The 27,311-nt window shown below is 51.9% G+C and overlaps 1 protein-coding gene across 2 annotated transcripts in view; it reads right to left on the bottom strand.

The window, feature by feature from the left end:
* Pkn1 (protein kinase N1) overlaps nt 1-26,724 on the bottom strand; it is a 30,978-nt gene extending 4,254 nt beyond the window's left edge. The window contains exons 1-21 of one of the 2 annotated variants that reach the window (XM_032888215.1): nt 26,364-26,724; nt 19,873-20,173; nt 17,530-17,681; nt 16,430-16,574; nt 13,846-13,991; nt 13,274-13,487; nt 12,555-12,749; nt 10,293-10,402; nt 10,064-10,207; nt 6,922-6,997; nt 6,700-6,841; nt 6,517-6,610; nt 2,869-2,948; nt 2,721-2,796; nt 2,540-2,631; nt 1,409-1,585; nt 1,227-1,289; nt 1,037-1,113; nt 618-760; nt 243-350; nt 63-143 (exon numbers count right to left, since the gene is read on the bottom strand). In XM_032888215.1, the coding sequence (XP_032744106.1) occupies nt 63-143; nt 243-350; nt 618-760; nt 1,037-1,113; nt 1,227-1,289; nt 1,409-1,585; nt 2,540-2,631; nt 2,721-2,796; nt 2,869-2,948; nt 6,517-6,610; nt 6,700-6,841; nt 6,922-6,997; nt 10,064-10,207; nt 10,293-10,402; nt 12,555-12,749; nt 13,274-13,487; nt 13,846-13,991; nt 16,430-16,574; nt 17,530-17,681; nt 19,873-20,173; nt 26,364-26,384 (2,637 nt within the window). In that variant the 5' untranslated portion in view covers nt 26,385-26,724. Of the gene's footprint in view, nt 1-62; nt 144-242; nt 351-617; nt 761-1,036; nt 1,114-1,226; nt 1,290-1,408; nt 1,586-2,539; nt 2,632-2,720; nt 2,797-2,868; nt 2,949-6,516; nt 6,611-6,699; nt 6,842-6,921; nt 6,998-10,063; nt 10,208-10,292; nt 10,403-12,554; nt 12,750-13,273; nt 13,488-13,845; nt 13,992-16,429; nt 16,575-17,529; nt 17,682-19,872; nt 20,174-21,174; nt 21,318-26,363 lie in introns of those variants that run through there. The other variant, XM_032888214.1, reaches the window with a different exon arrangement.
* Between the last annotated feature and the right edge of the window lie 587 nt (nt 26,725-27,311).

Raw genomic sequence — 27,311 nt, 5'->3', positions numbered from 1 at the left:
ATGAATGGGAAGAACACTCAGGTCCGTGGGGAGGCTGAGAGAATGGAGAGGGCTCTGCTCACCCTGAAGAAAGGCTGTTTTTTCACATCTTCTGCATCCCGCTCAGTGGATCCCAACCTCCGCTCTGGGTTCCTCCGCAGTAGCTGTGAGAGGACGCCTGAGTCAGTCTATCGGATTCCAGTCCCGACACCCCTTCCCAGCCTACCTTGACTAGGTGGTCGAGAGGTGGGAGGTGTGCCTACCCTTCTCATGATGCCGATGGCCTCCGCAGACAGGAAGCGGGGATAACGAACCTCGTCATTGACGATGCTGTCAAATACCTCCTCCTCGTCGTCCCCAGGGAACGGAGACTGTGGGGCAGAGAAAGCCGGGTCTTGTAAGACTCCCACCTTTAGCCAGTCCACACGCCCAGCACTACCGAGGGGCCCCACCCCTCCGGGGGCACTCTGGCACCACTGCTGGCTTACAGGGGGTGAGTATCCCACTTTACAATTACGGAAACAGATCAGAGAGGTAGAGCTGGTGGCTCCAGATCATACTTCATGGTAGGAGCAGGCTCCCATTTCACTCTGAGGCACATGCATGTTCTCTACAGAAGAAAGGCAGCCTGGCCTCACCTCTCCAACCAGCATCTCATAGAGCAATACACCCAGTCCCCACCAGTCCACGGCTCGAGTGTAGGATGTGTCTGTGAGCACTTCCGGTGCCAGGAACTCCGGAGTTCCGCAGAATGTGCTGGTCCGGTCCCCATAGCCCATCCCTGGGTGGGATGGAGAGCAAGGCCATGTGAGCCTACAGTAGCTAGGGGAAGCAGGAGCATGAGATACTCCAAACATCCAGCCAGCCCTACCCCGAGTCAGTATGGGGTGACCCAGATGGGGCTAGAGCTGGCGAACTATCCTGAAGCTGCTAGGGTGAGCAGGTGGCTGACAGCAAAGCCCATAGAGAAGAAAATGTCATCTGACCACCCAGGTACAGCTGCACCAGACGGTAGCCCACCCCCTATTCCTCTCATCCCAGGATTGCAGCCCCTCACCCTCCTTGCAGAGGCCAAAGTCTGCGATCTTGACGTAGCCCTCAGTATCCAGGAGCAAATTGTCCAACTTCAGGTCCCTGGGGAATGGGGTGTCAGGGGATGTAAAGAGGGTGACTGGGTAGGGATCAGGGCTTTGTGCAGAGCTTGACCATGTCCAGTCTGTGGGCAGAACATGTTCTCACGTACACACCTGTAGACAATCTTGTGTTCATGGAGGAACTGCAGTCCCAGCACCACACAGGCCGAATAGAAGCTGCAAAGACGCACGAGGTCACACAAGCCTGGCCCCACAGGCACCAGAGACCCCTGAGGCCTGGGCTCCCAGGGCTGTGCAGGAGGCTGTCTCAGGGCGGTGCTGGACGTTAGACTCACACAGCCCGAGGCTCTGAGAAGACGTCGCTGTGGATATGCAGCATCAAGTCCCCACCGGCCGAGTACTCCATCACAAAGCACACATGCTCTGGGGTCTGGAAACAGCCGAAAAGGTTCACCAGGAAGGGATGTCCTGCCCTGGTCACGGTCGCCAAAATCCGCTTCTCACACATCAGGCTGGGCAGGAGGCAGAAGTCAGAGAGCCCAGCTGCCCCTGCCCTCCAGGGATCACTCAGATATCTGTTGAGTTGCACAGCTGTGCAACTTTGAGCGATTGAATTCATTTCTCATTTTGGGAAATGGGTAAGGGTACAAGGATCAGGCCAACAGCGCAGTCCAAGCCCATGCTGGAGACTGGCTTGGGAACCTGTAGGCCCACTCAACAGTGCAGGTGTGAGGACTCAGGCAGCAGGAGGAACAAGGTCTGATGGGGGTGGAGAGGCTACCCTGCCTGTGAGAGGGCTGCAAGCGCAGCCACAGAGGAGCACACGACCAGCAGAGGCACCAAGCATCAGGACAGAGGCGCCTTCAGGCGGACACAACTGGACTTCTGCTGCCCAGATCAATGAATAAACTCTTACTTATTTGAGCTTTCGTTCCTGGTTATTAAAGTTCCTGGTCATTAAAAAGGTGGCTGGAAAGTCTAGGGACAGCACAAAGCCTCCACAGAGATCGAGAACTGTGAAGATGCTTTGCCTAGACCTTCTCTTTAATGTATCAGATAGTCGTAAGGGTGAGATCCACCGGCATCTGATGGGTAGACCAGGAGGCTAAGTTCTATGGGAGGACTGCCCTTCCCAGCATCTGGAAGCACATCTGTTAGAGGCATGACCATGACCCTGACCCCGAACTAAGGCAACCCAAGACCCAGCGTTTGAGTCCTGAACCTCCTGCCTGTGACTGTGTGACCTCGAGTGCACTGTTAAATCCTGAGCAGGAACGGGGACAATATCAGTCAGTATTCACCCAGGAAAGGGAAGGGGTCACAAATGAGGAACTGTTTCCTGTCAGTACTCACAAGTAAGAGGGATGTAAGTTCTAGTCCATGGATTCCCTCTCACTGAAATGCTCAGTAGAAGACACTCTTGGTCTGTTTTCCAAAAATTCCCAAGGGTCAGGGCAGGACCTCACCTCTCAACCTCATCCCGGGCTACAATGTCACCTTTCTTCAAGGCTTTAATGGCAAAGAGCTCCCCACTGGAGTGGAATTCAGACAGCAGCACCTGGCACACAGAGGACACAGGGGCCTCAGTGGACAGCCTAGGCCCTTGGGGTGAAAACCCTGAGCCCCTAAGTTCTCCCACTGCATCACCTTTCCAAAGTGACCCCGACCAAGCACTGCCAGGAACTTGAAGTCCTCAAGCGTCAGGGGCGACTTCCTCAGGGGACTGTGGAGAAAGAGAGCTGTGGGGACTTGGAGGGGGTGCAGGGCACAGGTAGGGACTAGGGAGGGGTATCACCTGCACAGGCCAGGGCCTGGGGTCTCCTGGGTCTCTGAAGGCAGCTCTGGAGAGGTGGTAGATTCGTGGGTTGGAGAACTCTGTGGTGCAGAGGTCGCAGTAGTCATAAGTCAGAGCTCATGAGCCTCAAGAGCCTCAAGAGCCCCGAGCCACACACATCCTCTCCGGCTTGTGACTGCTGCACACCCTCCTCCCCAGGACCACCTTCTTTTAGCTTGCTTCCCTTCACATGGGTAGCACAGGATAGACCTGAGCATTGTGCTTGCTTCCCCAGCCCCGTGCTTTATTCTCACCACCTGCCCGAGCTACCCTGAACCTGTGCTCCTTCCGCCTTAACCTGTTGGGTAACTTGGACCCCAGGCTTGCATGGCCCAGCTCTTTCTCCTCTGTAACCCTTCCTGAGATATTGTCTATACGAGGATCAGCTGACTCCTGTGTTAAAGAACAGAGACCCTTAGCACACCCTGTCCATCTGCCATTTTCCTCCCAGAATCCTGCATATTTAAATACCCTTTGTCGGCTTATTTAATTTACTGGGTTTAACCTGCACAGATTAGGCCTGGAGAGAGGGCTCAGTGGTTAGAGCAGTGGCTGCTCTTCCACAGGTTCTGAGTTCAATTCCTGGCAACCACATGGTGACTTACAGATTAATGGCTTGACTGATTTATAATGCTGGGCATGGAACCCAGGACCGTGTACCTACTAGGTGAGCATTCTGCTACAGAGCTTCAACCCAGCCTAGCCATACCACATGAGCATATGACTGAAAAGAATCAGGGCCTGGGGCATCCTTGGCTCAAGAGAAGGAAGGTGCTTACTACACCAAGCCTGCTGGCCTGAGGGAGACCTCTGGACCCACAGGTGGGAGGAGAGAATCAACTTCTGTAGTTGTCCTCTGATCTCCACACCTGAAGGTGTAGCACATGAGCCCCCCTCCAAAGAAAACAACATACAAACACAAAAGCTAAACCAACAAAAGACTCGGGTTCTGGGGGTGCAGCTTCGTAGTATAGTGCTGGCCTCGAGTGAGACCCTGGCTTCCAGCTTCTTTCCTTTTCCAAATGGAGAAGAGGCAGCAGGTAGATAGTGTGGCCAGGCACACTCTTAGCACTAGAGAAGCTGGGGCAGAATGATCAAAATGGAAGGAAAATGAGGCCAACACCAGGGCGAAGGCACCTGCTGCCATGACTGACAACTGGAGTTTGAGCCCTGGGACCCACAGGGTAGGAGAGAACTGACTCCTGCAAGTTGTTCTCTGACCACTCAATGAGCGCTCACACACTCACATAAAATAAAGTGAATGGTAATAAAAATTGTAAAAAGAAGCCAGGCATGGTGGCACATGTCTTTAATCCTAGCATTTAGGAGAGAGAAGGCAATCTCTGTGATTTCAAGGCGTGCCTGGTCTATAAAGTGAGCTCTAGGATAGCCAGAGCTACATGGAGAGGCCCTGTCTCAGACAGATGGATAGATGGATGGATGGATGGATGGATGGATGGATGGATGGATGGATGGATGGATGGATAGATAAATAGATAGATAGATAGATAGATAGATAGATAGATAGATAGATAAATATAGATATAGATAGAGATAGGCAAAGCTGATAAAAGCACAGGCACCATGCACCAGCCTGAGCCCAGCGATGCCGACCACCAATGGGCCAGCCTATGGTTAGCTAGCCTACCAGAGCTAGAAGCACTTGAAGGGGTAGAAAGGAAAGGCGTGTCTGGTAACCACACGCAGTCTCTCCATGGCATGGCTGCGACCCCGGCACCCACGCAGCTCTCATCAGGTTCACAGAGTCAGTTCCTTATTTCTTTACCAAAAAATAAAACATCTATGGCTACAGAACTAGAGGAAGCTCATGACAGTTGCACCCCTACTTCTTTTGGTAACCCCTATCAATAGAGCAACACAGTTTGTCCTTAATATAATTTTTTTTTCCTTTGTGCTTTAGATCAACAGCTCCCTAACTGACCTTAAGGCCCACTCCTTAATAAGAGAGAAACATGCCAGGTACTGGAAACCTAGCCAACTCTCCAGGGTTGGTGAAGTCATAGCCCTTGGAGGAGACCCGACAACCACCACTATACTAAACCAGCATAACCCCTATCTACACTCTAAATATTATGGTGACCAGTGGTTCTCAACCTGCAGGTCGTGACTTCCTGGGGGCAGGTCGATTGACTCTTGAACAGGCCACATAAGACTATCACAGATGTTTACATTATGATTCATAACAATAGCAAAATCCCAGTTGTGAAGTAGCAATGAAGAGAGTCTTATTTTTCACACCATGAGGAAGTGGTGGTACCCGTATTAAAGGGTCAGCATGGGCAAGGTTGAACACCACTGCCTTACACCCGCAGGTCAAGTGGTCCTCACCCTCATCAAGGAAGCTTCTCTACAAAGATGGAGACCACGACTGAGAACCACAGCCAGTCAAAATGCAGAGGTGTGTGGCCCAGTCCCAGGGATACAGCTACAAAACACGTCCATGCCTAAGGCTCAGCGAGCACTGAGAGAGGAAGAGGGGGGAGCTATAAGAGCCAGAGGACTGGGGAGTTTGCTAGGAGGCGGTGTCAGAAGCTGCACCCGTCATCTCAACAGCATAACCATCCTGTGTGAGCTGGACAAGGACGATGACAATAGGAACGCCACAGTGGATGCGGAAAAGCCCACAAGGCCCAACCCTTCTGAAAGTACTACAGCCAATTAAAGTGTGCTGAGAGAGAGAGAGAGAGAGAGAGAGAGAGAGAGAGAGAGAGAGAGAGAGAGAGAGAGAGACAGAGACTGACTTCCCAAAGAAAAAGTTACCCAGTATTAAATGGCCAGACTTGAAAACATACAGAAACGTGACATTATGCACATTGCACAAAACGTGTGTAGGAATATATAAATACTTATACATACACAGATGCATGCAATTAGCAATTAATGAAAAAAGGGGAGGCTATGAATTTGACCGAGAGGAAGAGGGGTTTACAGGAGGATTTGGAAAGAGAAAAGCTCTATTACAATCTCAAAAACAAGAGAAAAGCATCCCATCCCCCCTAGAAAATCTGCTCCATAGCTGCGGTGACCTTTCGTTCCCAGCGCAGGAGTCACGCAGGCACCTCTGCTGCCCCCTGTCACAGTTCACACTTTATGTTTGGTCTTTCCTTCTTCAGCCCAGATGGAAGCCAGAGCTGCAAGCACAGTGCTCAGGAGTTCTGCTCCTGAGCAGACTTCTGTCCCCATGACCAGCCCCACTTTGGCTTCTGAGACGCGGCTGGATATGTAGCCTAAACTGGCCTAGGACTACTATGTAGTCTCACTCATACTCAAACTTGTGTGACCACCCTGGCTCAGTCACGCCACTGCCGGAAGATAGGCTGGCGCCACCTTGCCCAGCTTCCACGCTGATATTTTAAGCAGGTATAGGAAACAGGGGAGGAGCTGGGGATGCCGTTGCCTAGCGTGCAGAAAGCCTTGGATTTCATCACCAGTACCCTACAAACATGGTAATCCCAGGATGCAGCGGACTGAGGCAGGAGTCCAAGAGTTCAAAGCCCGAAACTATACTCAACAAAAACAACCGGTCTTGTTCTCCTGGATGATCCTGGGTTAGCATCAGATCTCCTAGGCTCCCCTGTGAACACTCACCAGGCTACATGAGGTGGAGGGCAGCCCTGCAGGGCTCTTCTGGGATGAGCTGTCTGAGTCAGCACCGAGATTCAATTTCTCCATGGATATGTCTCTGCAGGAGAGGGAGGAGAAGGAGTTGAGAACCCAGGACCCTGGGTAGCAGGAGCAACAAGTGGCATTGGGACCACACTCCTTCCTTACCCAGTGCTCCGGACCTCAGAGCCTGGAGATGCACTGGGGCTGAAGGAGCCGGTGGCCACGGCATTCGGGATGAGTCTCCGGAGCAGCCGCACCCAGGTGGCCACATCGATGTTCATCTGTCTGGCACGCTGAAATGTCTTCCCTAAAGGAAGGGTAGGGTCACCACCCATGACATCCTGGGGTCCTTGGCTGTCCCGCCCAGCTCACTCGGGCCCTCCTTACCTTGCTGCTTGGAGAAAATTTTTTTCTGCCTTTGGAGCCTAGGGATCCGCTCGATGATGGGGTTACGGAACGTGACCTGTGGGGACATGCTCAGCTGCAGTGGTGGCAGGAACAGATGCACCACAACCTATGACACCAAGCGTCCCTGAGGACACGTGGCTTGGCCTAGCAGCCGTGCAAAGCTAAGCCTTTGGCAGTGGCTATGCACAGGAGGGTCAAGGACTTCACTCATGGATTCGCCCAGTGATGGCTTCAGAGCTTGATAGACCGTTGGGAAGCGGGGGACTTCACAAGGAGGGGTGTCATTAAAAGAAGCAGGTCTCTAGCTGCCAGACCTACTCCCTTATCCTCCTTCTGTCTCCTGTCAGCACGTGAGCAGCTTGACTCCACAGAGTGCTTCATCACAAGCCCAGAAGCAACAGGATGAACGGCTGCCGCCCGGAAACCATGAACCCAGAGAACCCTGCTTCCTTTATCTCTCCCGAGTATTCTGTCACGCAACAGAGTGCTGGTGAGCATGGAGAGGTGGTCAGCGAGCCCACTGTCTGCCCTCAGTGCTGTCTGTGTTCTCCTCACTGTGACAGAGGACCTGACAGAAACAACTGCAGGGGGAGTTCTAAGCTGGGCACAGCTGAGGGGATATAGTCCGTCACAGAAGGAGGACACGGCAGCTCCGGCAGTGGGGTCCACAGTGGCAGAAGACTGAAGCCCAGGTACATCTCAGATGGCCAAAGAACAGAAAGCAGCAGGACTAGGGCCTAACGATAACCCTAGTGACATTGCTCTCAGTGAGGCTCCACCTCCTAGGAGTTCTATTACCTCTCAAAAGAGCACCAGCTGGGGACAAGTGTTCAAACACAGGCGTCTTCTGGGGACTGAAATAGTTAAAGTTGGTTGTCAAGTTGACTAGAATAACCTAGACCAGCCTCTTGGCACACTTGTGAGGGATTACCTATGGTGGTCATGTCTATTGGGGAAGACCCACCAAAACTATGAGAGGCACCTTTCCCTAGGCGGGGGTCCTGGACAGTATGGACAGGAGAAAGCAAGTTGAGCACCAGGCATTCACCACTCTGCTTCCCGACCTCACTTCCTATGCAGTGTGACTGCGTGACTTCCCCTTCATGGTGGACTCTGAGCCAGAAGAAACCCTCTTTTCCTTAATACTTTTGTTAGGGAACTTTACTACAGTTGCAGGAAAAACACCTAAGACAGGAACCTTCATTTTCTTTTTCTTTTTTTCTTTTTCTTTTTTTCGGAGCTGGGGACCGAACCCAGAGCCTTGTGCTTGCTAGGCAAGCGCTCTACCACTGAGCTAAATCCCCAACCCGGAACCTTCATTTTCAAACCACGACAGGCTTCCATCTTGAAAAGGGAAGGCGCAGGCAATCAGACCCTTCTCTGAAGGGAAAGGAGTCATCTATGCCCACAAGACTGACATGGAAGTCTGGAAAACAAGTCTCCATCATCTGACTTGATTCCCAAGTATAGTGGCAGGTTGGCCACAATGGCATCATCTGGCATGGCTGTTAAATTGGCCCTGTGTATGGAAGACTTTGTCACAAACCTATGGCTCTATTTAGGAGGTGGTGTGACCATTAGAGGCAGGTCCTAGTGGGAGGAAGTGAGGTCACTGGAGTACGTCCACACACAGGATATTGGGAGCCTAGCCCCTTCCTGTGTCTCTCTTTGCTTCTGTATTCCATTGGGTACACATGCCTCCTCCACTTGAACTAAGGAGCCATGGGCAGAGCCCCTGGGTCAAAATAACCCTTTCTCTTTCTGATTATTTCAGGCATTTGTCACAGTGACAGAAAGATGCTTTGCTTACCTGGGACCTGAGAGATACACTCTCAGACCCCTATCTCAGACTGCATCAGAGCCAAGACGGATGGAACCTGGCCCTTTGGGGGTGATGGGGCCGCCCATGTGCGAATCCCAGGGTAACTTAGCCTAGTCCTCCAATCCCAGGATAACTCAGCCTAGTCCTCCAAGCCCAACTCAGCAGGCGCTGGTCTCTAGACCCAGATGTTCCTGTGCAGGTGCCATGTGTGCAGATCAAATTTAAATCACTCAAACGTCAGCGGGAAAAACTCTGCTTTCCAGCTACACCAGCTACAGTTCAGACAGAATATTCTATCCATGGTAGAACTCGACATGGTGGGCTCAGTGGCAACAGCACTCTGGGGGAGTCTGTCAGCTGCAGCCACCCCTTGCTGTGAGGTTCCCACCAGCACCCACCTCCAATTGGGTTGGTTGTTGCTGCCGTGGGATGCTGGGGATGAAACTTTGAGGGCGTGAGCCCAGCACGCCACACAAGGCTCACCCAGTGCTTGCTTTTCTGAGGCAGGCCTCACTAGGCTGCAGTGGCAGGAAATGTTCCTGGCTTGTTCTATTTTTCAGACAGGGGCTCTCTATAGACCTGACTGGCCTGGGACACACTATGTAGATCAGGCTGACCACAAACTCAGATGTCTGCTTGCCTCTGCTCCCAGACTGTGGGATTAAAGCTCACTCGGCTTTGGCTGTGTTTTTTGGTAAGTCTTTATATTCCTGTCTCTTGCTCATCATGTGGCTTAAGGCTGTATGACATCTAGCTTTAATGTTTGCTTGCTTAATGTATATGGGTGTTTTGCCTTCATGTATGTCTGTGTAATACATGTGAACCTGGTGACTGAGGCCAAAAGAGGGTGTCAGATCCCCCGGAACTGGAGTTACAGACAGCTGTAAGTGCCCATGTAGGAGCTGAGAATCAAATATGGGTCCTCTGGAAGAGCAGACAGTGCTCTTACTTGCTGAGCCATCTTTCCAGTACCCACGCCTAGTTTTATCTGAAGTAGCAATTTGGCCCATGGCTTTGTGCATGCTAGGCTAGCACTTTACCCATTGGGCTCTACCTATCACCAGACCAACACACAACTGACAGGCACAGCCTTCTGGGAGCACTGTCACGTATGTGGTCTGTTACTGCTGATTCTTCCTCCTGTGTGATGTGTGGCTCCTGGCACCAATCCCACCTTTCATGAAACTTACTTCCCATTAAGGCTCAGAAGCATCTGGAATTAATCTCCCCCATGCTAGACAATCAGAGGCAAGGAGGCAGGAAACATCTTAGGGTCAGAAGTCAGAAACCAGGCCATACCTCAGCCACCAGGCAGCCCTGGGGTTCCATGTCCAGCTGCACCTCATGCCTCTCGTTGTCCAAGAAATCTTCCAACTTCAGAAATTTGAGAGCACACAGACCCCTCTGGTCACGCCAGAACACAGCCAACTCCAGCTCCCGAGCCTTGAGGAAAAACGGTCATCACTTCCTGTGTCTGATGCCTCAACTCCCCTTCTTCTACTGCCCGGTGCCCCCATGCACAGCTCACCCTCTCCAGCTCCAGGGTGAAGCTCTGGTCCCAGGCATTGGGGCCGCATGGCTTCCAGGCTGTTTGCCCCACCACTGTGTTGTCCAGCTTGAGCACGGTGCTGACCTCAGCTGAAACCAGGAGAGGGCGGCAGGAAAGAGGGAGGGGAGGGCTTGCTCTGCATCCTGTCAGAGGCCCTCGTGGACGCTCTGCTAACTTGCCTTTCACACTAAAGCCTTTAATTCGACTGTGGGTTTAGGGAAGGAGGTTGCTTGTTTGTGTGTTTTTCTTTTGGTTTTGAGATACAATCTTACTCTAAAGACCAAGCTAGCCTAGAACTTACTACTTAACCCAGATTGGCTTTGAATCCTCCTACCTTAGCCTCCTGGGTATTAGGGTTATAGGCATGCACCACAGGTCAGCCCTCATTTTTGTTTTGTTTTTGAGACGATGTTTCATGTATCCCAAGCTGGCCCTTAACTTGTGATCTTCCTGCTTCTACCTTCTAAATTCTGGGAGGCTTGTAGGACCACACAAGATATGAGTTTGGTTTGTTTTTGAGACAGTCTTGTGTAACTCAGGCTGGCCCTGGACACTGTTTTTAGGATGATTGTGAACTTCTGATTGTCCTGTCTCGACTTCCAAGCCTGCTGGTAGTACAGACGTGTGCTACCCTACTTGGTTTATCCAGGGCTGGGACTCAAACTAAGGGTCTTACGCATGCTAGGCAAATCCCACCTAACCTCTGTGGGCTTGTGTAAGTGCAAATCCATGGAGTTCTGCATTCTTACTACCAGTCACCCCCTGCTTTAATCCCAGAGGATGGCTTCTGAGCTTTAATCCCAGAGGATGAGGACACCCTTCCCTATTGAACACTCTCTAGCCTCTAGCATCTGCCATCCGTTCTACTTCCTGTCTCGGTGCATCTGTGGCTCTGGGACATGCTATGAGCGGAATCAGGCCGTCCTTGTCTTCTTACAACTGGCTTCTTTTGCTTCCTGCGCCATCCTCAGTGTCTATCTGTGCTACGGTGTGGTTCATGCTATCCTTGCTTCTAAGACTGAATCCTAGCCCACTGTGTGCCTGTCCACCTGTGGCCTGGCTTCTCCCTTCTTGTCGTTGTGAATAATGCCTCAAGCTGGGCATCTAACAGCTCAGGCCCTGCTCAGTTCTCTCAGGGCATAGAAGCTGAACTGCTAGAGCATGCATTGCTAATTTCACCTTTACTTTTGTTGAGTTTAGATGAAAGGAACCAAGACCTCAAGTATAGCAGGCAAGTGGTCTACCTTTAATCAGTGGCTCCAGTGCCTCAGGGGAGGCTCTCGGCAGGTGCTCTCTCACTGAGTCCCGCCCCACCTTCCCACTGGGGAGGGGGCTCTAGGCAGGGGCTCTATCCCAGCCACACTCTGGCTACTCACTGGGGCATTCTAGGCAGCTCCACTGCTGACCTGTGTCCCCAGCATCCCCAGCATGTTTGACTCCCCAAGATGGCTTTCGCTTTGCATTCCCACACCCAACACAGGTTCCGATTTCTCTACATCTTCTCTACATTTGTGGGGTTTTATTTTGTTCTGTTTGTCTTGTCATCATTTGATAAGTCATCCCAATGGATGTCACATACTTTTTTATTTAATGTATTCATTTTAATTTTTATTTACTTTTACTTTTATGTGTACGTGTGTTTTGCATGCATGTATGTATATGCACTAGGAATGTACCTGGTACCTGAAGAGGTCAGAAGGTGACAGAGCCTCTAGAACTGGAGTCATGGACGGTTGTGAGCTGCCATGTGGGTGCTGGGAACTGACCCGAGGTCCTCTGCAAGAGCAGCCAGTGCTCTCAACTGCTGAGCCTTCTCTCTGGTCCTAATGTTTATTTTTGAATTATGTGTGTGTGAGAGAGAGTATGGAAGTCTGTTCACATGGATGTAGTGAGCAAAAAAGTCAGAAGAGAATCAGATCCTCTGGAACTGTGGTGACGGCAGCTAAGGGACACCTGATGTGGGTCGGGGTCCTCTGCAAACTCAGTACACACTCCTTCCCCCCGAGTCCCTGTCTAGTGCCCTACACTGTGTAACTAGTACAGGGCCATGGCAGCCATGGCATAGCCAACTCAGTTGGCTGAACCACGAATCTCTTGAGCCCAGAGCTGGACGGCAGCCTGGGCGACAGTGAAACCCTGGCTTTACATACGTAAGCAAACGGACAAACCAGTAAAGAAAACACCACAGACACGGCCACTCTGCCCACCCACACACCCACTCAGCCTCCCGTGACCACTCACTGGAATTCTCTGCCTCTCCCTTGAGGCTGCTCCGTCCACTAAGGCTTCCACTTCGGTTGTAAAGGCCCCGAGCTGGACGACTCAGGAAAGGAGTGCGGCTGTCGGGGGTCCCAGATGCCCCAACTGAGGGGGGAGGGCTCCAAGGGATGGTCTCGGGAAGGTTTTTGCAGCCCACCACTCGTACTTCCAGGGTCCCTGCAGGAAGGGCAGACGCATGGGAAGCAGGCAGAGGAGAGAGCACAACAGGGAAGGGACCTCGCCTCGAGCAAGTGGCAGTCGAGAAAGAACAGTCAGCAGGGCTCTGACATGATGTCAGGGAGGCAGGGGTCTAAGGAGGTGACACTAAGGGCAGCCAAGGGGAGACAGCAGGACTGGGCTGAGATGTGATGATTTGCCATGGACTGCTGACAGGGCAGAGGAGGAGGGTGAGGACAATAGTCTAATGTCAGAACAGAGCAAGAAGATGGGGTTGCTTGGCCGGTAAAGATGAAAGTGGGGACCAGGATTAGAGGGAAGGAGGTGATGAGGGAAGGAGGTGATGGAGAGGAAGAAGTTGATGAGGGGAAGGAGGTGATGGAGGGGAAAGAGGTGATGGAGGGGAAGGAGGTGATGGAGGGGAAAGAGGTGATGGGGTCAGCACAGTCATGGCTGGGAGCCTGGAGATCTAGGCAAGTGGTCTCAGGGCCAGGTCCCGAGAGTGCAGTCAGCCAGGAGCCCACCTGTGAGTGGTGCAGGCTTGCTCAAGGTGCTGTAGTGAGTGGCAGGGAAGGGCCCAGGCAGTATTGCACTGAAGGCTGCCGATGAGGCTGCAGTGAGCTCCTCCCGAAGCAGGCGTCCCTTGGGGTGATCAGCAGGCAGTTCCCCCAGGCGCCTCTCCAGTGACTCCCGCAGCAAGCCCAGCTTCTGGTTGGACTCAGTCAATTTCTCCTGAGCCTGAGGCAGGAAGGCAGAGAGCTGAGAACAGGCATAGGCCCTTCCCCAAGAACCCACCCACTTCTAGCAACTTTTTCCTCAAGCTTAAACCTCAAACCTACTTAGACCCATCAGGTGGAACCTTGAAAACTAGGCTTTGCTCCTCGCTGGTGCCAGGATCCCCTGAGGTACCACCCACATTAAAGCTTCTTGCTCCTCCCCCTGAAGCTCTAGCTTAGACAGGACTAATGCTCTCCTCCTCTCTACTGAGGCTCACACCCAGTGGCAGTCCACCTGAGTTATCGTGCCACCCTCACCAGGACCTCTCTCTTCTACATCCCTTGAATGCCACGCCTCCAGCAGAAGCCCTCAATGTCACCTCGCTGACTGCTTTGCGGTCTGGGGCCTTTGCAGCACTGAGCAGACGCAGGACATTCTTGGCGCCTTCTGCCACTGCATGCTCTACTCGAAAATGGTGTCGTAGCTCCTCAATGCGTAGCTCTACGGCTCCCAGGTCTGGATCTCCTATGGACATGGGCCCAAGACAGTGAGACAACCTTCAGACTAGCCTGATCCCAGACACAGCTCGCCATACACAGCCACCAAAGCACATCGTGATTCTTGCCCTGGAAGAGACTGTCACCTTCCACTCAAATTCAGTCACTCTTACTCAAACACCATAATGTCTAGGGACATGGTTACCCAATTACCTTCATGAGATGACACACAGGCACACTGACAACCTAGGCTTAGGGACATATATTGTAACAGTCCCTTGCCATTCCCAGAGACTGGCATAGGACAAAAGGAACACTAAAATCTACAAGGGCAGAGAGCATCTACACCCAGCAGCCCTCACCCACACATTACATTTTTTACCAAAGGACTATCAAAGACGAAACTCAGACTCTTATGTGACACTGGTCCTCCGTGTCCTACTGAACTCCCACCAATAGGGACACAGTAAGACACTGAGTGTGTATAACCTGGGCCGGTTTACATGTGGGACTCGTCCCCAATGAGGTGGCACTGGAGTCAGGGCCTCTGGGTCGGATGAGGGCATGAGGGAGCATCGCCCTTAGAGGAGTAACAGAGCTAGCTGTGTGGTGCACTAGTAAATCCTGACTGGAGTGCAGGAGGGCCTCACTCTATCCTCAGCACCTGAAGCAGCATCAACAAATAACACAAGAAACCCAAAAGGCAAACAAGGAGCTGAGTGGAGTGGAGACCCCTGATCCCAGCACCTGGGACACAGAAGCTGGAGTAGAGCGTGAGTTCGGGCCAGCCTGAGGTACCTGAGACCCTACCCCACACCCACACCCCAAAAAGCAAAGGGGCATGGAAGATAAAGGAACCTGCCATCAAGACTTGACTCCCAGAACCCATGGTAGAGAGAGAACTGACTCCCAAAGGTGACTCACTTTCTTGTGCCAAAACAAACACAAAAAAAAAAAAAAAAAAGAAACAAGAAAAAAAATGTTGGTCATAGTAGCATATGCCTATGATCAACCATGGCATCTGGGAGACTGAGGCAGGAGAATTACCACGAGTCCAGGGCCAGTGAGTGAGCAGCAGGACAGATGTTCAGCTCTTGGCATCATCTGTGATGGTGTTTCTGTTCTATTCTATTTTGTCTCACCACGTAGCCCTGGCTGGCCAGGAACTCCCAAAGATGTGCCTGTTCTGCCGTCTGCATGCTGTGATTAAAGGGTATGGGATGAGAGGTCTGTGTCACTACACCTGGCTCACCAAGGCTCAGTCACCACTTCTCAGCTCTGCGCATGTGGTAAAAAGCAAACGTGAAAAAAATGGTTATACTTGCGTGCCAATAAAACTTCCTTTACAGAGGCACGTGGGTCTGGTGGTGCAAGCCTGGGATTCCACACACTCACAGGTGAGGGCAGGAGGAGTCTAGCTTGGGCCACAGAGTGAAATCTTTTCTCAAAAGAAAAAAAGCAAAAGGAAAAAAAAAAAAGATAGAGAGGGGAATGGAGGTGATCTCTGTAGCCTGGTCTACATAGATCAAGGCTAGCCAGGGCTACATAATGATGTCCTGTCTCAAAACACAAAAACAGGGGGTTGGGGATTTAGCTCAGTGGTAGAGCACTTGCCTAGCAAGGGCAAGGCCCTGGGTTCGGTCCCCAGCTCCAAAAAAAAGAAAAAGAAAAAAAAAAAACAAAACACAAAAACAGGCTGGATATGGTAACACACACATTTAATTCCAGCACTCAGGAGGCAGAGGCAGGAAGAGTTCTGTGTGAGTTAGAGGCCAGCCAGCCTGGTTGACATAGTAAGTTCCAGAACAGGCAGGGCTATTATAGAAAGATTCTGTCTCTAAACTAAACTAAAAGCAACCAGCGGGTGGAGCTAGAGAGATGGCTTGATTGTTTGAAAAAGCTTTCTGCTCTTCCAGAGACTCAAATCTGTTTACCCAGACCCACAATGGATGACTCACAACCAACCACCTACGACTCTAGTCCCTGAGATCTGATGCCTTCTTCTGGCCTCTGAGGCACTTGCACATGCACACACACACACACACACACACACACACACACACACACACACACACACATACAAAAAATAAATTTTAAAACAACCTTAAAAAACAAGGATAGGGCATATAAGTACTACAGTGCCTACATAGATTTTATCATTGAACAGTTGGGGACACGGTTCAATAAAAACACAGGCCTAGTTTATAGGAGCCCCTGTATTCCATCCTAAACACAACCAAAGGAAGGAAGGAAGGAAGGAAGGAAGGAAGGAAGGAAGGAAGGAAGGAAGGAAGGAAGGAACTATTCTGTCCCAAACCTTGAAGGAAACAGAAACAGACAGGAATAGGCTCCATTCACCATGAGGTTAATTCCTGCCTCCTTGCCCTCCACAACAGGACATTATGGGTTGAAGGGTGACCCCTGGAAGGGAAAATGCAGGCAGACAATGTCCAGGGAAGGTCTTACCGTGGGCCTCATCAGGAGCTGCCTGACTCTCCAGCTGGCCAGCCTGGAGTGCTTGTAGCGCCCGGCGAAGCTGCATGCGGATGATGTCAATCTTGGTCTTACTATCCTGCAGCATCTGTTGGGCCGTCAACAGCAGCTTCCGGTCCTGGAGACAGACATGCAAGGTGACAGGCAGAGAGGGAACTCAAGTCTGAGCACTGACCCTGCTGTCCACATCCTAAAAGGTAAGAGCATTCGCACGTGCATACAAGGACACGTTCCCATTGTCCTGGGCCAGTGCAGTGATAGGAAGTCCATGGGCTTCAGTTCTAGCTCTGCTTGCTACCTGACAACTGAGTGTAACTGGTCTTTGCTACTTCGTGGGTTCTTCTTCTTCTTTTTCCCACCCTTTATCCCCTCGGTCCCCCCCCCCCATAACTAGATAGGAGAGGAAGAGGGATAGAAGGGAGGGAGGGGGAGAAAGATCCTTGGGTCTAATTTCTGTCTCTTTCTTCTTTGAGTATGACTACTAACAAACTGTAACCAACCTCCCTGAGTGACCGACAGCCACCCACCCTGCCAACTGGGGCTCTACATTTGTACACCCTTTGAAAAGTCCCCAGAGTTCCAAACGTCACACAATTGCAATAACTACTGCAGCTGGCAAAAGCTCGCCTCTGCTAGAGCACGAGGCAAATCACAGTCAGCTGCTGTGGGCAGTCTGAAACAGCCGCACATCCCACACCTGGGATTAAAATGAAAATATATTCTTATTCTGACTTTGTAAAGAAGCAAAAATTCCAAAATTGTCACTACAGTTTAGCTTTGTGACCTCAGCCTGGCTTTCTCTCTTCTCTGGGCCTCAGCACCCTCATTTGCAAAGTCTGGACCTCCACTGGACTGAGGACTCATGACCCAGTTTGGACCAGCTGGAGCTACATCCTCCTCACCTGTCTGAACATCTCTGTGCAAGTGTCTGCAGAGTCACAGACAAATGGCTGTGTGCTGCAGTGACATGAGATGCCTAGAGCAGACCAATCCAGAGGCAGGAGCGGACTAGTAGGTGCAGTTGGGACACAGCTTCCACACAGTGATTGGTGAAATGTTCGGGACTGTCTTACCTTGGTGCTGCCATTGCTGTAGGTCTGGATCATGTTTTCTGCCCCCTGTTTGACCTTGAGCTCAATGGCCAGCTGCTTCTCCAGGCCAGCCACTCGGCTCAGGTTGGTGGATGAGCAGATGGGGCTGCCCTCTGCAAGGGATTGGGGAGCATCTGAGGAAACAAGAAGAGAAGAGGCTCACACAGTGGTCACTCCAGGAGACCCAGGAGATTTTGTCCCAGCCAATAGGAAGCCTTCGTCCAGAAAAGGAGCCTGGAGGCAAGTACACAGGCAGGAGACACATGGCTCTCAGTGACAAAATGGGCTTTAGCATGAAGGAGAGTGAGTTAGTGACCAGGTATGCAGGTCTTCAGGGTTAGCTGGAATAAATGCCCCCATCTACCTCAGGGTGTGTAGGCCCACGGTGTGAGTGTGATTATGTCTGTAGGCGGTAGTACCCTAGATGTGGGTGTATAGTGCTTACATGGCTTCTTGTTGGTATAGCTCAGTTCTGATCTCTAGGGGCTTCTGGGATTCTGTTTTGAGAGTTGGCTGTTGTCAGAGGTGAGGTCTGTACCTCAGGAGAGATGCAGTGGTGGGGAACTCACTGCAGAAGGGGCAGATGAGACTCTTGACTGAACTCCACCTTGGACCCCAATAGCGGACACAGCAAAACGCAGAGGGGCTGAGCCTGTTGGCTGTACGTAGAGTCGGCTGTGGATGGGACAATGGTGGGACACCTCTGAGGGTGGTATGACCCAGTGGGAGAGCTCTAATGTCATTGTAGGTTAGTGTGTCTCTAGGTATAAGTGACAGGATGCAAACCTTGGATGCTGTTGGGACTGTGCTACTCTCTCTCGAAACATGTAATCATATGTGCTGTGTTGCCCGGGTGGCATATGTGTGACAGTATAGACTCTGGGTATCTTCTCCTGTTCCTGTGACCATGAACATCTTAGCTACAAGATGAAGGCCCTGTGGCCTTGCTTTGCTACTGCATGAACACACATAAAACTACTGAACTCTGGCAATGATAAATCATGTTGAGTTTTCTTTTTGTGTATGTATACACATGTGTGCATGCATGTGTGCACATGGAAGCTAAAAGAACAGCAGATGAGTTCCTCAGTTGTTCTCTACCCCCTTCCCTCTTTCCTTCCTTCCTTTCCTTCATCCCTTCTTTCCTTCATCCCTCCTTCCTTTCTTCTTTCCTTCCTTTTTGGATAAGGTCTCTCACTGAGCTTGGAGCTCTCTGATTGACTTGTGTGACTGAGCAGTGAGCCCAGAGATCGTCATGTCTCTACCTCCCAAATGCAAGGATTACCAACACACAAGACTTTTTACTTGGGTGCTTGGAATCCAAATTTGAGCCTTAATACTTAATACTAAAGTATCTACTAGCAGAGCTCCTCAACCTGTGGGGTTTTACTTTAACCACAATCAAAAACAAAATTTTGTGTTTTTAAAAACAGGGTTTCTCTGTGTAGCCCTGGCTGTCCTAGAATTCACTCCATAGTGGCTGGCCTTGAACTCAGAAACCTGCCTGCCTCTGCCTCTGCCTCTGGAGTGCCGGGATTAAAGGCATGTGCTACCACCATCAAATTAAAAACCAGATCCAGGGGTTGGGGATTTAGCTCAGTGGTAGAGCACTTGCCTAGCAAGCGCAAGGCCCTGGGTTCGGTCCCCAGCTCTGAAAAAAAGAAAAGAAAAAAAAAAAAAAAAACAAAAAAAAACCAGGGGTTGGGGATTTGGCTCAGAGGTAGAGCGCTTGCCTAGCAACCGCAAGGCCCTGGGTTCGGTCCCCAGCTCCGAAAAAAAGAAAAAAAAAAAAAACAAAACAAAAACCAGGTCCAGGTCTGTAATCTCTGCCACTCAGGAACAAAAGCCCTTCCCTAGCAGCCTAGAAAAATTTTGTCTCAAAAAACAATAAAAAGAAAAAAAAAAAACGGAGAAGAGCATAAATATATAAAACACAAAAAATATAAAACAAAGCAAAAACAACAGAAAAATAGTCTACAACTGCTGTTGTACTAGAATGATTTAGGGAGCCATGAGGGTGACGGATGTGCAATATTTGGGTGTTTGTTAGTGTGACTGTGAGCTTCGGGGTTCTCACGTGGCAGCATGTCACTCAAATGTCCTGGGAATAGCTGTAATGGTGTCCTTAGGTATCTGGTGTTATCTGGATGCTGGTGTGTGTATCTAGATACTCCTAATGCCAAGGACAGTTTTGAGTGGGGTCTGGGAACAGGTGTGACTGTGTTTATCCGGGTGATAGTGGCCCTGTGAGTCTGGCCTCTCCCATGGCTTCTGTGGATCCAGGACAGCGTCCTGGTGGAATGCACTCTCAGGCTTTCTGCTCACCACTCCCCGCTGTAGGGTCGGGCAGCACCACATGTGCATGCAGCTCCTGCAGCTGCTGGTGCAGCAAGTCAAGCCGTCTAGCGGAGCCCCTCAGCAGCAGTTCCACAGGGGCCAAGCTGCGGCCCAGGTCAGTGGTGGCCCGCCTCAGGTTCTCAGCGCCCTCCTTCAGCTTCAGCTCTTTTCGGATTTCCCGCTTCAGCCGCTCTCGCTCTAACTCCAGCTGCTGCTGCACCCCAGGGGCTGCCAGGTCTGCCCCAGCCAGACCCAGCTGCTCCAGCAGTGACCAGCTGCGAGGCTCACTCTAGGGGAAGGGACCAGACACAGAATGTCAGAAGCTAAAGGGCAGTTGGCCTCACCAGGACACAGTTCACCTGACCAGCCACCACCCTACCCTACTCCACCCTAGAATCCCAAGGACAGAGACCTGACCCTCATAAATGGGATTTCTTGGCCAGAGAGATGGTTCAGGGGGTAAAGGCTCTTGCTGCCAAGCCTGCCTGAGTTCACCCCTAGAAATCTACATAGTGGAAGGAGATGATCAAGTTCAAAAGATTGTCCTCTGACAAACCCCCACAACACACACACACACACACACACACACACACACACACGTAGATCCACGAATAAACAAACAAACAAATAAATCGGGGTCTGAAGAAATGGCTTAGCAGCTAAAAACAGAGTATTCTTGCAGAAGAACTGAATTCAGTTTCCATCTCTAATTCCAGATCCAGGGGGCCCTGATGCCTCTGCAGGCACTGGTGTGCTTATGTGCACAACTCCACAGACACAGATGCATAATAAGGAAATAATATCAGTAAGTAAATAGGAGATCAAAGACTAGGCCAAGACTAAGGCCCTTCCTTCCCCAGGTGTTCACCGGGGTCCCCACAGGTATGCCCCATCTCCCTCAATGTACTACTTATGCAATGGGGTTCTCTCAGATGACCCCTTTTCTCTTCTGGTTTCCTGCATTCCTAACCAGGAAGTCCCAAGGGCAGGCTACTGTTTCTTTTGCTGTCCTCCAAACCCAGGAGGACCAGAGAGACAAATCCTGGCTTCTCATCTGCGTTCTCAAGCTAGACGGTCCCTGGGCTTTCCCGAGAGCCTCCTGTATCTGGTGCTCCAAAGAGCAGAGTTCATCTCCTCCCACATCCCCCAAACCTGAGCACTGACACAGCACCCAAGTTTCACCCTCCACCTGGAGAGGTCACCAGTTCCCCTCCTCCTTCCTGCTCTTAGTCACAGTTTCTGCCTCATGCAGTCCTCCTTCTGCCACCCTGTGGAGACCCCAGCCCCTACCTCCAGCTCCAAATCCAAAGGGGGATCAGCTGCCATCTGGGTCCTAGGTCTGGCCTGAGGGCCACGCCCTCTTCCTGAACCTCAGCCCTGCCAGGGCCTCTGGACTGCCACTTCCTCTTTCCTTCCAGTTCCCAGCATCCTCTGCGCCAGGCCAGCTCTAGGGCAAGTTTTTTGTTGTTAGGGGTGGGAGTTATTTTGTTTTGTTTTTGAGACAGGTCTCTCTATGTAGTTCTGGCTGACCTGTAATTCACTATGGAGAACAGGGTGGCTTCGAACTCAGATATCCACCTGCTTCTATATCCCAGGTAGGTGTGGGTCATGTAAGAGGTTCTTCCCACATCACCCCCTAAATGGCCATGCTTGTTTCTCTGGAGGTGAGCCAGGGAGAAAGTTTTTAGTGCCTGACACATTGGACAGACACATGCACAGGATGTTACACAGCAGGCAGGATCTTATGTGTGGGGCCATGGGCTCAACGGTGCAGTCACAGTTCCAGCTTTGCAGCTGTGAGATCTGCACCCCTCAGTTGAGGAGGCCTCTGTGGGCCTGACCGGTGGGACTGGCCTGTGGGACTGGCCGGTGGGCCTGTCTAAGGGATATTTTCTTGACTGCTAAGTGATGTAGGAGGGCTCAGCTCTCTGTGGGCAGTGCCATCCTGGGCAGGTGGGCCTGGGGTGTACAAAAGGAGCTGAGCCAGCCAGAGGGAGGGACCAGTGAGCAGTGCTCCTCTGCGGTTTTGCCTTACGCTTCTGTCTTCAGCCCCAGCCCTGACTTCACTCCGTGATGAACTATAATTTATAAAACCAAGTAAACCCTTTCTTCCCCAAGTTGCTTTTGGTCAGTCTTTTATCACAGCGATGGAAGGCAGACTAGACCAGTCCCCACCTGCAGGAGTGTGTGGGTAGAACACAGCTTCCCACAGGTGTGTGCATCTAGCTGTGCAGGTCTGTGCCTGGCTCAGGGTGTACACAGAGTACTAATTTGCACACAGACACCTGCAGGTGTATGTCTGGGACACGGGCTCGGGAGTGCACAGAGTAGTCTCACTTATATTGCACTCCCACAGGGGTCAGCGTGGAAGTGGGACACAGCATCATAAATCCGCACACTCCCACGCCTGCCTGCACAGACCCTAATGAACAAACAGCTATGGGTGCTAGTTTAAGTCCCTCTGGAAGCTACTCACACACCCTCCACCTGATGGGTGGCCATAGCCCACAAGCTCATGCGCACGTGCGTGCGTGCGTGCGTGCGTGCGTGTGTGTGTGTGTGTGGTTCAGGACTTGTACATGCTCACACTTCTTTTCAGATGCACTACTCATGCACGAACAGCAGCCTCGAGGTCTCTCAGGCCCTCAACCCTGCTATTGCCTATTCATGTCACTATTGAGAGACCCTCCCACTTGTCCCTTGTCCCCAACTTCCTCTTAAGGCTCAGAACAGTGAGTTCTGTAGGGTGTGTGTGGGGGGTGGTACTGTGAGCATGCTTCCGGTACACAGGCAGCATCAACTTCCTGCTTCCTCCTACCCAGATGTCCACCCTGGCTGCTCACATCTTGGAGGCCTAGGGAGCCCACCTGGCTTAGTAGCAGCTCCCTGAAGCTAACACCAGGAAGAAACAACCCCAAGGGGCCCCAAACAGCAGCCCACAACTGTTTGCCGAGTATATACTAAATCTCAGCTGTCAGAGATAGCTGTTACAAGGCTGCTCATATCAGGATCAAGATACATGTGAAAACATTCTATTTCCTACTGGATTTTGCTGTGATCCTCAAAATAATCTATCATATTTTAAAACATTAGTAGTGGTGCTGGACGGACAGTGCAGCAGTTAAAGGCTCACACTGTTCTTCCAGAGGACCTGAGTTCAGACCCGAGTACCCATAACAGATGGCTCACAAATGCCTGTAACCTGGGTGGATCTCACGTCTCCGGCTTCTGTGGGCAGATGTACATACCCCTCAACATATATAATTAAAAATAACAAATAAATAAAAGTAATAGTAGTGGTGGTGATAACAGCGGCTACGGGCAGAACTAAAAAGACAGCAGCTACTACAGCCTCATCCAGGTCTCAGCCTCCGTCATTCCATGTTACAGGCGCTGTTTGTTTTGTTTTGCTTCATATGGTTTTGTGACTGGGTCTCATAGAACCCAAGATGGCTTTGAATCTAACACATGGCTAAGGCTGACCTTGAACTCCTGATCTTCCCGCATCCACCTTGCCAGTGCTAGGATTGTAACAGCACCTTAGCATTTGGCACAGCAAGATGCAGATGCTAGAGATGGACACATGAGACAGAGAGATATGATACCATCTTCAAAACGAAGAAACTGAGGTCCAGCAAAGCTTGTCGCTGCCTTTAATCCTAGCACTCAGGAGGCAGGGGTTAGAGATCTCTTAGCATTCCAGACCAGCCAGAGCTACACAGCGAGTCCCTGTCTCAATTAAAAAAAAAAAAAAATTAGAGGGCTGGAGAGATGGCTCAGTGGTTAAGAGCACTGACTGCTCTTCCAGAGGTCCCGAGTTCAATTCCCAGCAACCACATGATGGTTCACAACCATCTGTAATGGGATCCAAAGCTCTGGTGTGTCTGAAGACAGCTACAGTGTACTTATACACAGGAAATAAAAAAAAAATTAGTAGACTGAACATGGTCAAGCTATCTGTGACAGAGGAGAGAATAGCAGGTTATAGAATAGAGAAAAAAATTAGAGAAGGGGGCATGACACAGATCCCACAGGCAGCAAGAGAGAGGTCCAAGATTGACACTAGCCGGGAAGAAGCCCACGTCCACCACACCTCGCAGCAGTGAGCCACCATCACAGTAAGCGATGTTCTCCTAGGCTCGTAAGCCCTTCTGGAGGGAAGATGAGGGTGCAGGCCAAGAACACAGATCCTGTGACTCTATCATCTCCTCCTGAGCAGTAGTCACCACAGGGGAAAACTGAGGCTCAAAGAGGCCATAGCTGTGCTCTCAGTGAAGCTGGGGTTGCCTTCTCCTCCCCTCTAGAAACACATGTCAATGTCTGAGGTCATTCTTGTTGTCATTATAACCAAAGTATAGAGGGGGCACCTGTCAAATGTCACCATCCTAGGGGCACAGGATAGCTCCACCACCACCAAATGACCCAGGCACAAAGGCCATTGCTGGGGCCTTGGAAAGGGACATGGGCTCCCAGCATAGACTGCCAAGCTCCATGTTCAAAGTAAAGATGTCACAGAAGCACAGGACTGGCCGCGGCCCCACCTCTCTCCCCATAACCATCATCTCCACCCTCACCCCCACCCTCAGGGTTTCTCTGAGTTGCCCTGGCTGTCCTGGAACTCTATAGACCAGGCTGACCTCAAACTCAGAGATCTGCCTGCCTCTGCCTCCCACACGAAGGTGTGTGCCACCACCGCTAGACCCTCGTCACCATTCTTAACCCATTGCCTCCTCCGAAACAGATACAAGACTCAGTAAGGCGAAGGCAGTTGACCCAAGAATTCATCAGGGAAGGCAGCATTGGTATTTAAACCCGGCCTCACTGAGCAACACTCTGGCATAACTAGGCCCCGCCCACTGTCGCCCACCAGTGCCCCAAACCCAGCAGGCAAAGCAGGTACACAGCCAAGAGCAGGGCCAGCTCAAGCATTCGAGCAGAGGAAAGGTGAAGGCCCTTGGCCCCACCTCCAGCAGAGAAGGCCTGAGAATATGAAAAGCATGCAGGGAGGGAGGCAGGGCCTCCTTGTCCTCCTCCCCTGGGTGAGTCACTTCTGCCCAGGGACAAGGAGTCACTTGAGGGCAGCAGGGCAAACGCCTGGCCTGGTCTTGAGGAATTAAGAGTGTCAGCTTCTCCACCTGCCATTACAGATCTGGAGACACCAGACCAAGAACTGTCACCATGGGGGAAACCCTCTTGGCAAAGTGGCTAGGAACCCAAAACCCCACTTCCTGAGATTTCAATGCCTGGGGCGTTTCCAGAATCTAGACAGGACATCCGTTTGCCAGACACAGAACACACAGACATGGAGCTGGTGGAACAGGGCAGCAAGTCCAAGCGGGAATGAACATATGGGAGAAGACCAGAACGGGACCAAGATGTAGGTCCTGCCTCATTCTGGGAATCGCAGCCTCCATATGTGTCCTATGTGGGACACACCAAGCACATGCATATACTGGGAGAGCCCTACACAGCCCTCAGTGGGCCTGAAGGGGAGCTGGCACCGGTGCATCAGCCTGGAGGTCTGACCTTGTGAGATCGGCAGCACCAGATACGCCCAGCTCCTCGGCAAGGCCGGCAGGCCATCAGCAGGACTGGGGAAGAGGGGTACAGGAGGGTACAGGGGAGACATGGGGGCAGGTGTAGAAGGAGATGAGAACTGGTTACACAGGACAATGGACTGCATGGTGAAGAACTAATGGAACCACGAAGATACAAAGACCTCAGATTTGGGCCACTGAATTAGAGGGTGGGAAGTCAGTCACCCCGACCCTGCTTCCTCTTGGGAAGGTGAGTTCAGTAACACCCAACAGGTCACACAGGGAAGGCTATGTGGCTGGCAGATGCCAGTCACAGGTGTCTGTTGCGGGGGTAGCCCTGTCACCTTCCAGACATAAAATCCTTCCTGTCTGTGTGACAGGACACGCCCCACCTGGGTTACAGCTCCATCTGTCAGCCTGAAGGGTGGTTACGGGGAACAGGGCGGAAGGAGGAACCCGGCCTCAGGCCTAATGAAGTGACTTAAGATACTTCCTCCAACAGGTGCCCATCTGGGTGGCGTCAAGACCATCGTAAAGACGTCTGCAGGCGGGGGTGGCCCCGGCTTTGTTGTGCGGGGGAGGGGATCGGGCCGGGCACTCCTCCGGTCCGCGGCAGGGTGCCAGGCACCTGCTCCAGGTGAAGCGGCACCTGCCAGAAACCGAACGCTGAGGACCCAGAGCAGGGCGTGGGGACGAGAGGCACCAGGACCCGCAGCTGGCCTCGGACACCAAAGTGGGGACCCCGCTGCAACCGCTGACTCTTGGGGAGGGCCGGAAGAGGGGATGCAGTGGTAGAATCCCGAACAGCACCCCTTCCTCCAACCAGATCGGCGCCTCCACCTGCTACAAGGGCCTGCGCGGGCTCCGGATGGGGACCTCGTTTCGGATTCTACCCGTGCCTGGGGTCCTCCGCGCCGTCCGGCCGCTCCGCGGGTAGCCTACCTGCACGGCGTCGCCGGCCATGTCCGCCAGGGGTCCCAGCGCCAAGGGAGGGCTTGCGAGCGCGTCGGCGTGTGCGGCGGGAAGCGCCGAGCCCAGACCCTCCCTGACGCGCTGCGCGATCTGGCCTGCTGCGCTCGGCCCGGCCTGGCCAGGCCTCCGCCGAGCTGCGCCCTCGGGCCCCAGCGGCTGCAGGATGGGTCACGTGAGCGCCGAGGTCCGCGCCTGGGGAGGAGGCGGGGCGGGGGCGGGGGCGGGGCTCCCGGCGGCCCCCGGGGCTTGCAGCGGGGAGTGGGATCTCTGTTGGCTGTGCGGTGCGGCAAGCGCTCCTCTTAGCGTAGGGGGACTCTGAACAGGCCTGAGCGGCCGCGAGTCTCACAAACCTTGTCCCCCGCCTCGGACCCCTCTGAAAGCAAAAGTCACGATCCACCTCCCTACACACACCGCCTAGCTGCACAGAGGCATCCATCCTCCCATTTACCCGTAGGCAAGCACAGGGAGAGCCTGACTTCAACTCAAATGCCTGTGTCCTGGGCCTTGGGGGACCACCGTACCTCTTAGGACAAGGATGGCTGTAAAACTTAATAAGGAAGAGTAGGGCAAGTGTACAGACCCCCAAGTGAGCAATAAACGCTAGTGGCTGTCACTTTTAGCTTATTGGTTTAAAGACTCTATTTTGATTCATGTGTGTTAGAAATAAGTTCTGGGATGGCAAAGAAAGAAGCCACCCTTCAAAATGAAATGTCCGAACAAGGCAAACTTTATTACTCTTCATCAAGACAGTGTGCTGCGGAAAAGCTAAGAGAAGACAGGAAGTGCATTTGGTTTCTATTCTAACTCAGGTGACCTCGCACTCTTATTCAATTGGCTAGTCTGAAAAAAATTTGGCGCAGAGGAAATTGAGGAGGAAGGGGAAAGGGGTCACTGCTCTAAGCAATCAATTTTCTAGAA

The sequence above is a fragment of the Rattus rattus genome, chromosome 17 (assembly GCF_011064425.1).
Source record: "Rattus rattus isolate New Zealand chromosome 17, Rrattus_CSIRO_v1, whole genome shotgun sequence".
NCBI lineage: Eukaryota > Metazoa > Chordata > Mammalia > Rodentia > Muridae > Rattus > Rattus rattus.
The sequence above is the reverse complement of the archived record's forward strand: the minus strand, read 5'-3'. Positions and strand labels throughout refer to the sequence as shown.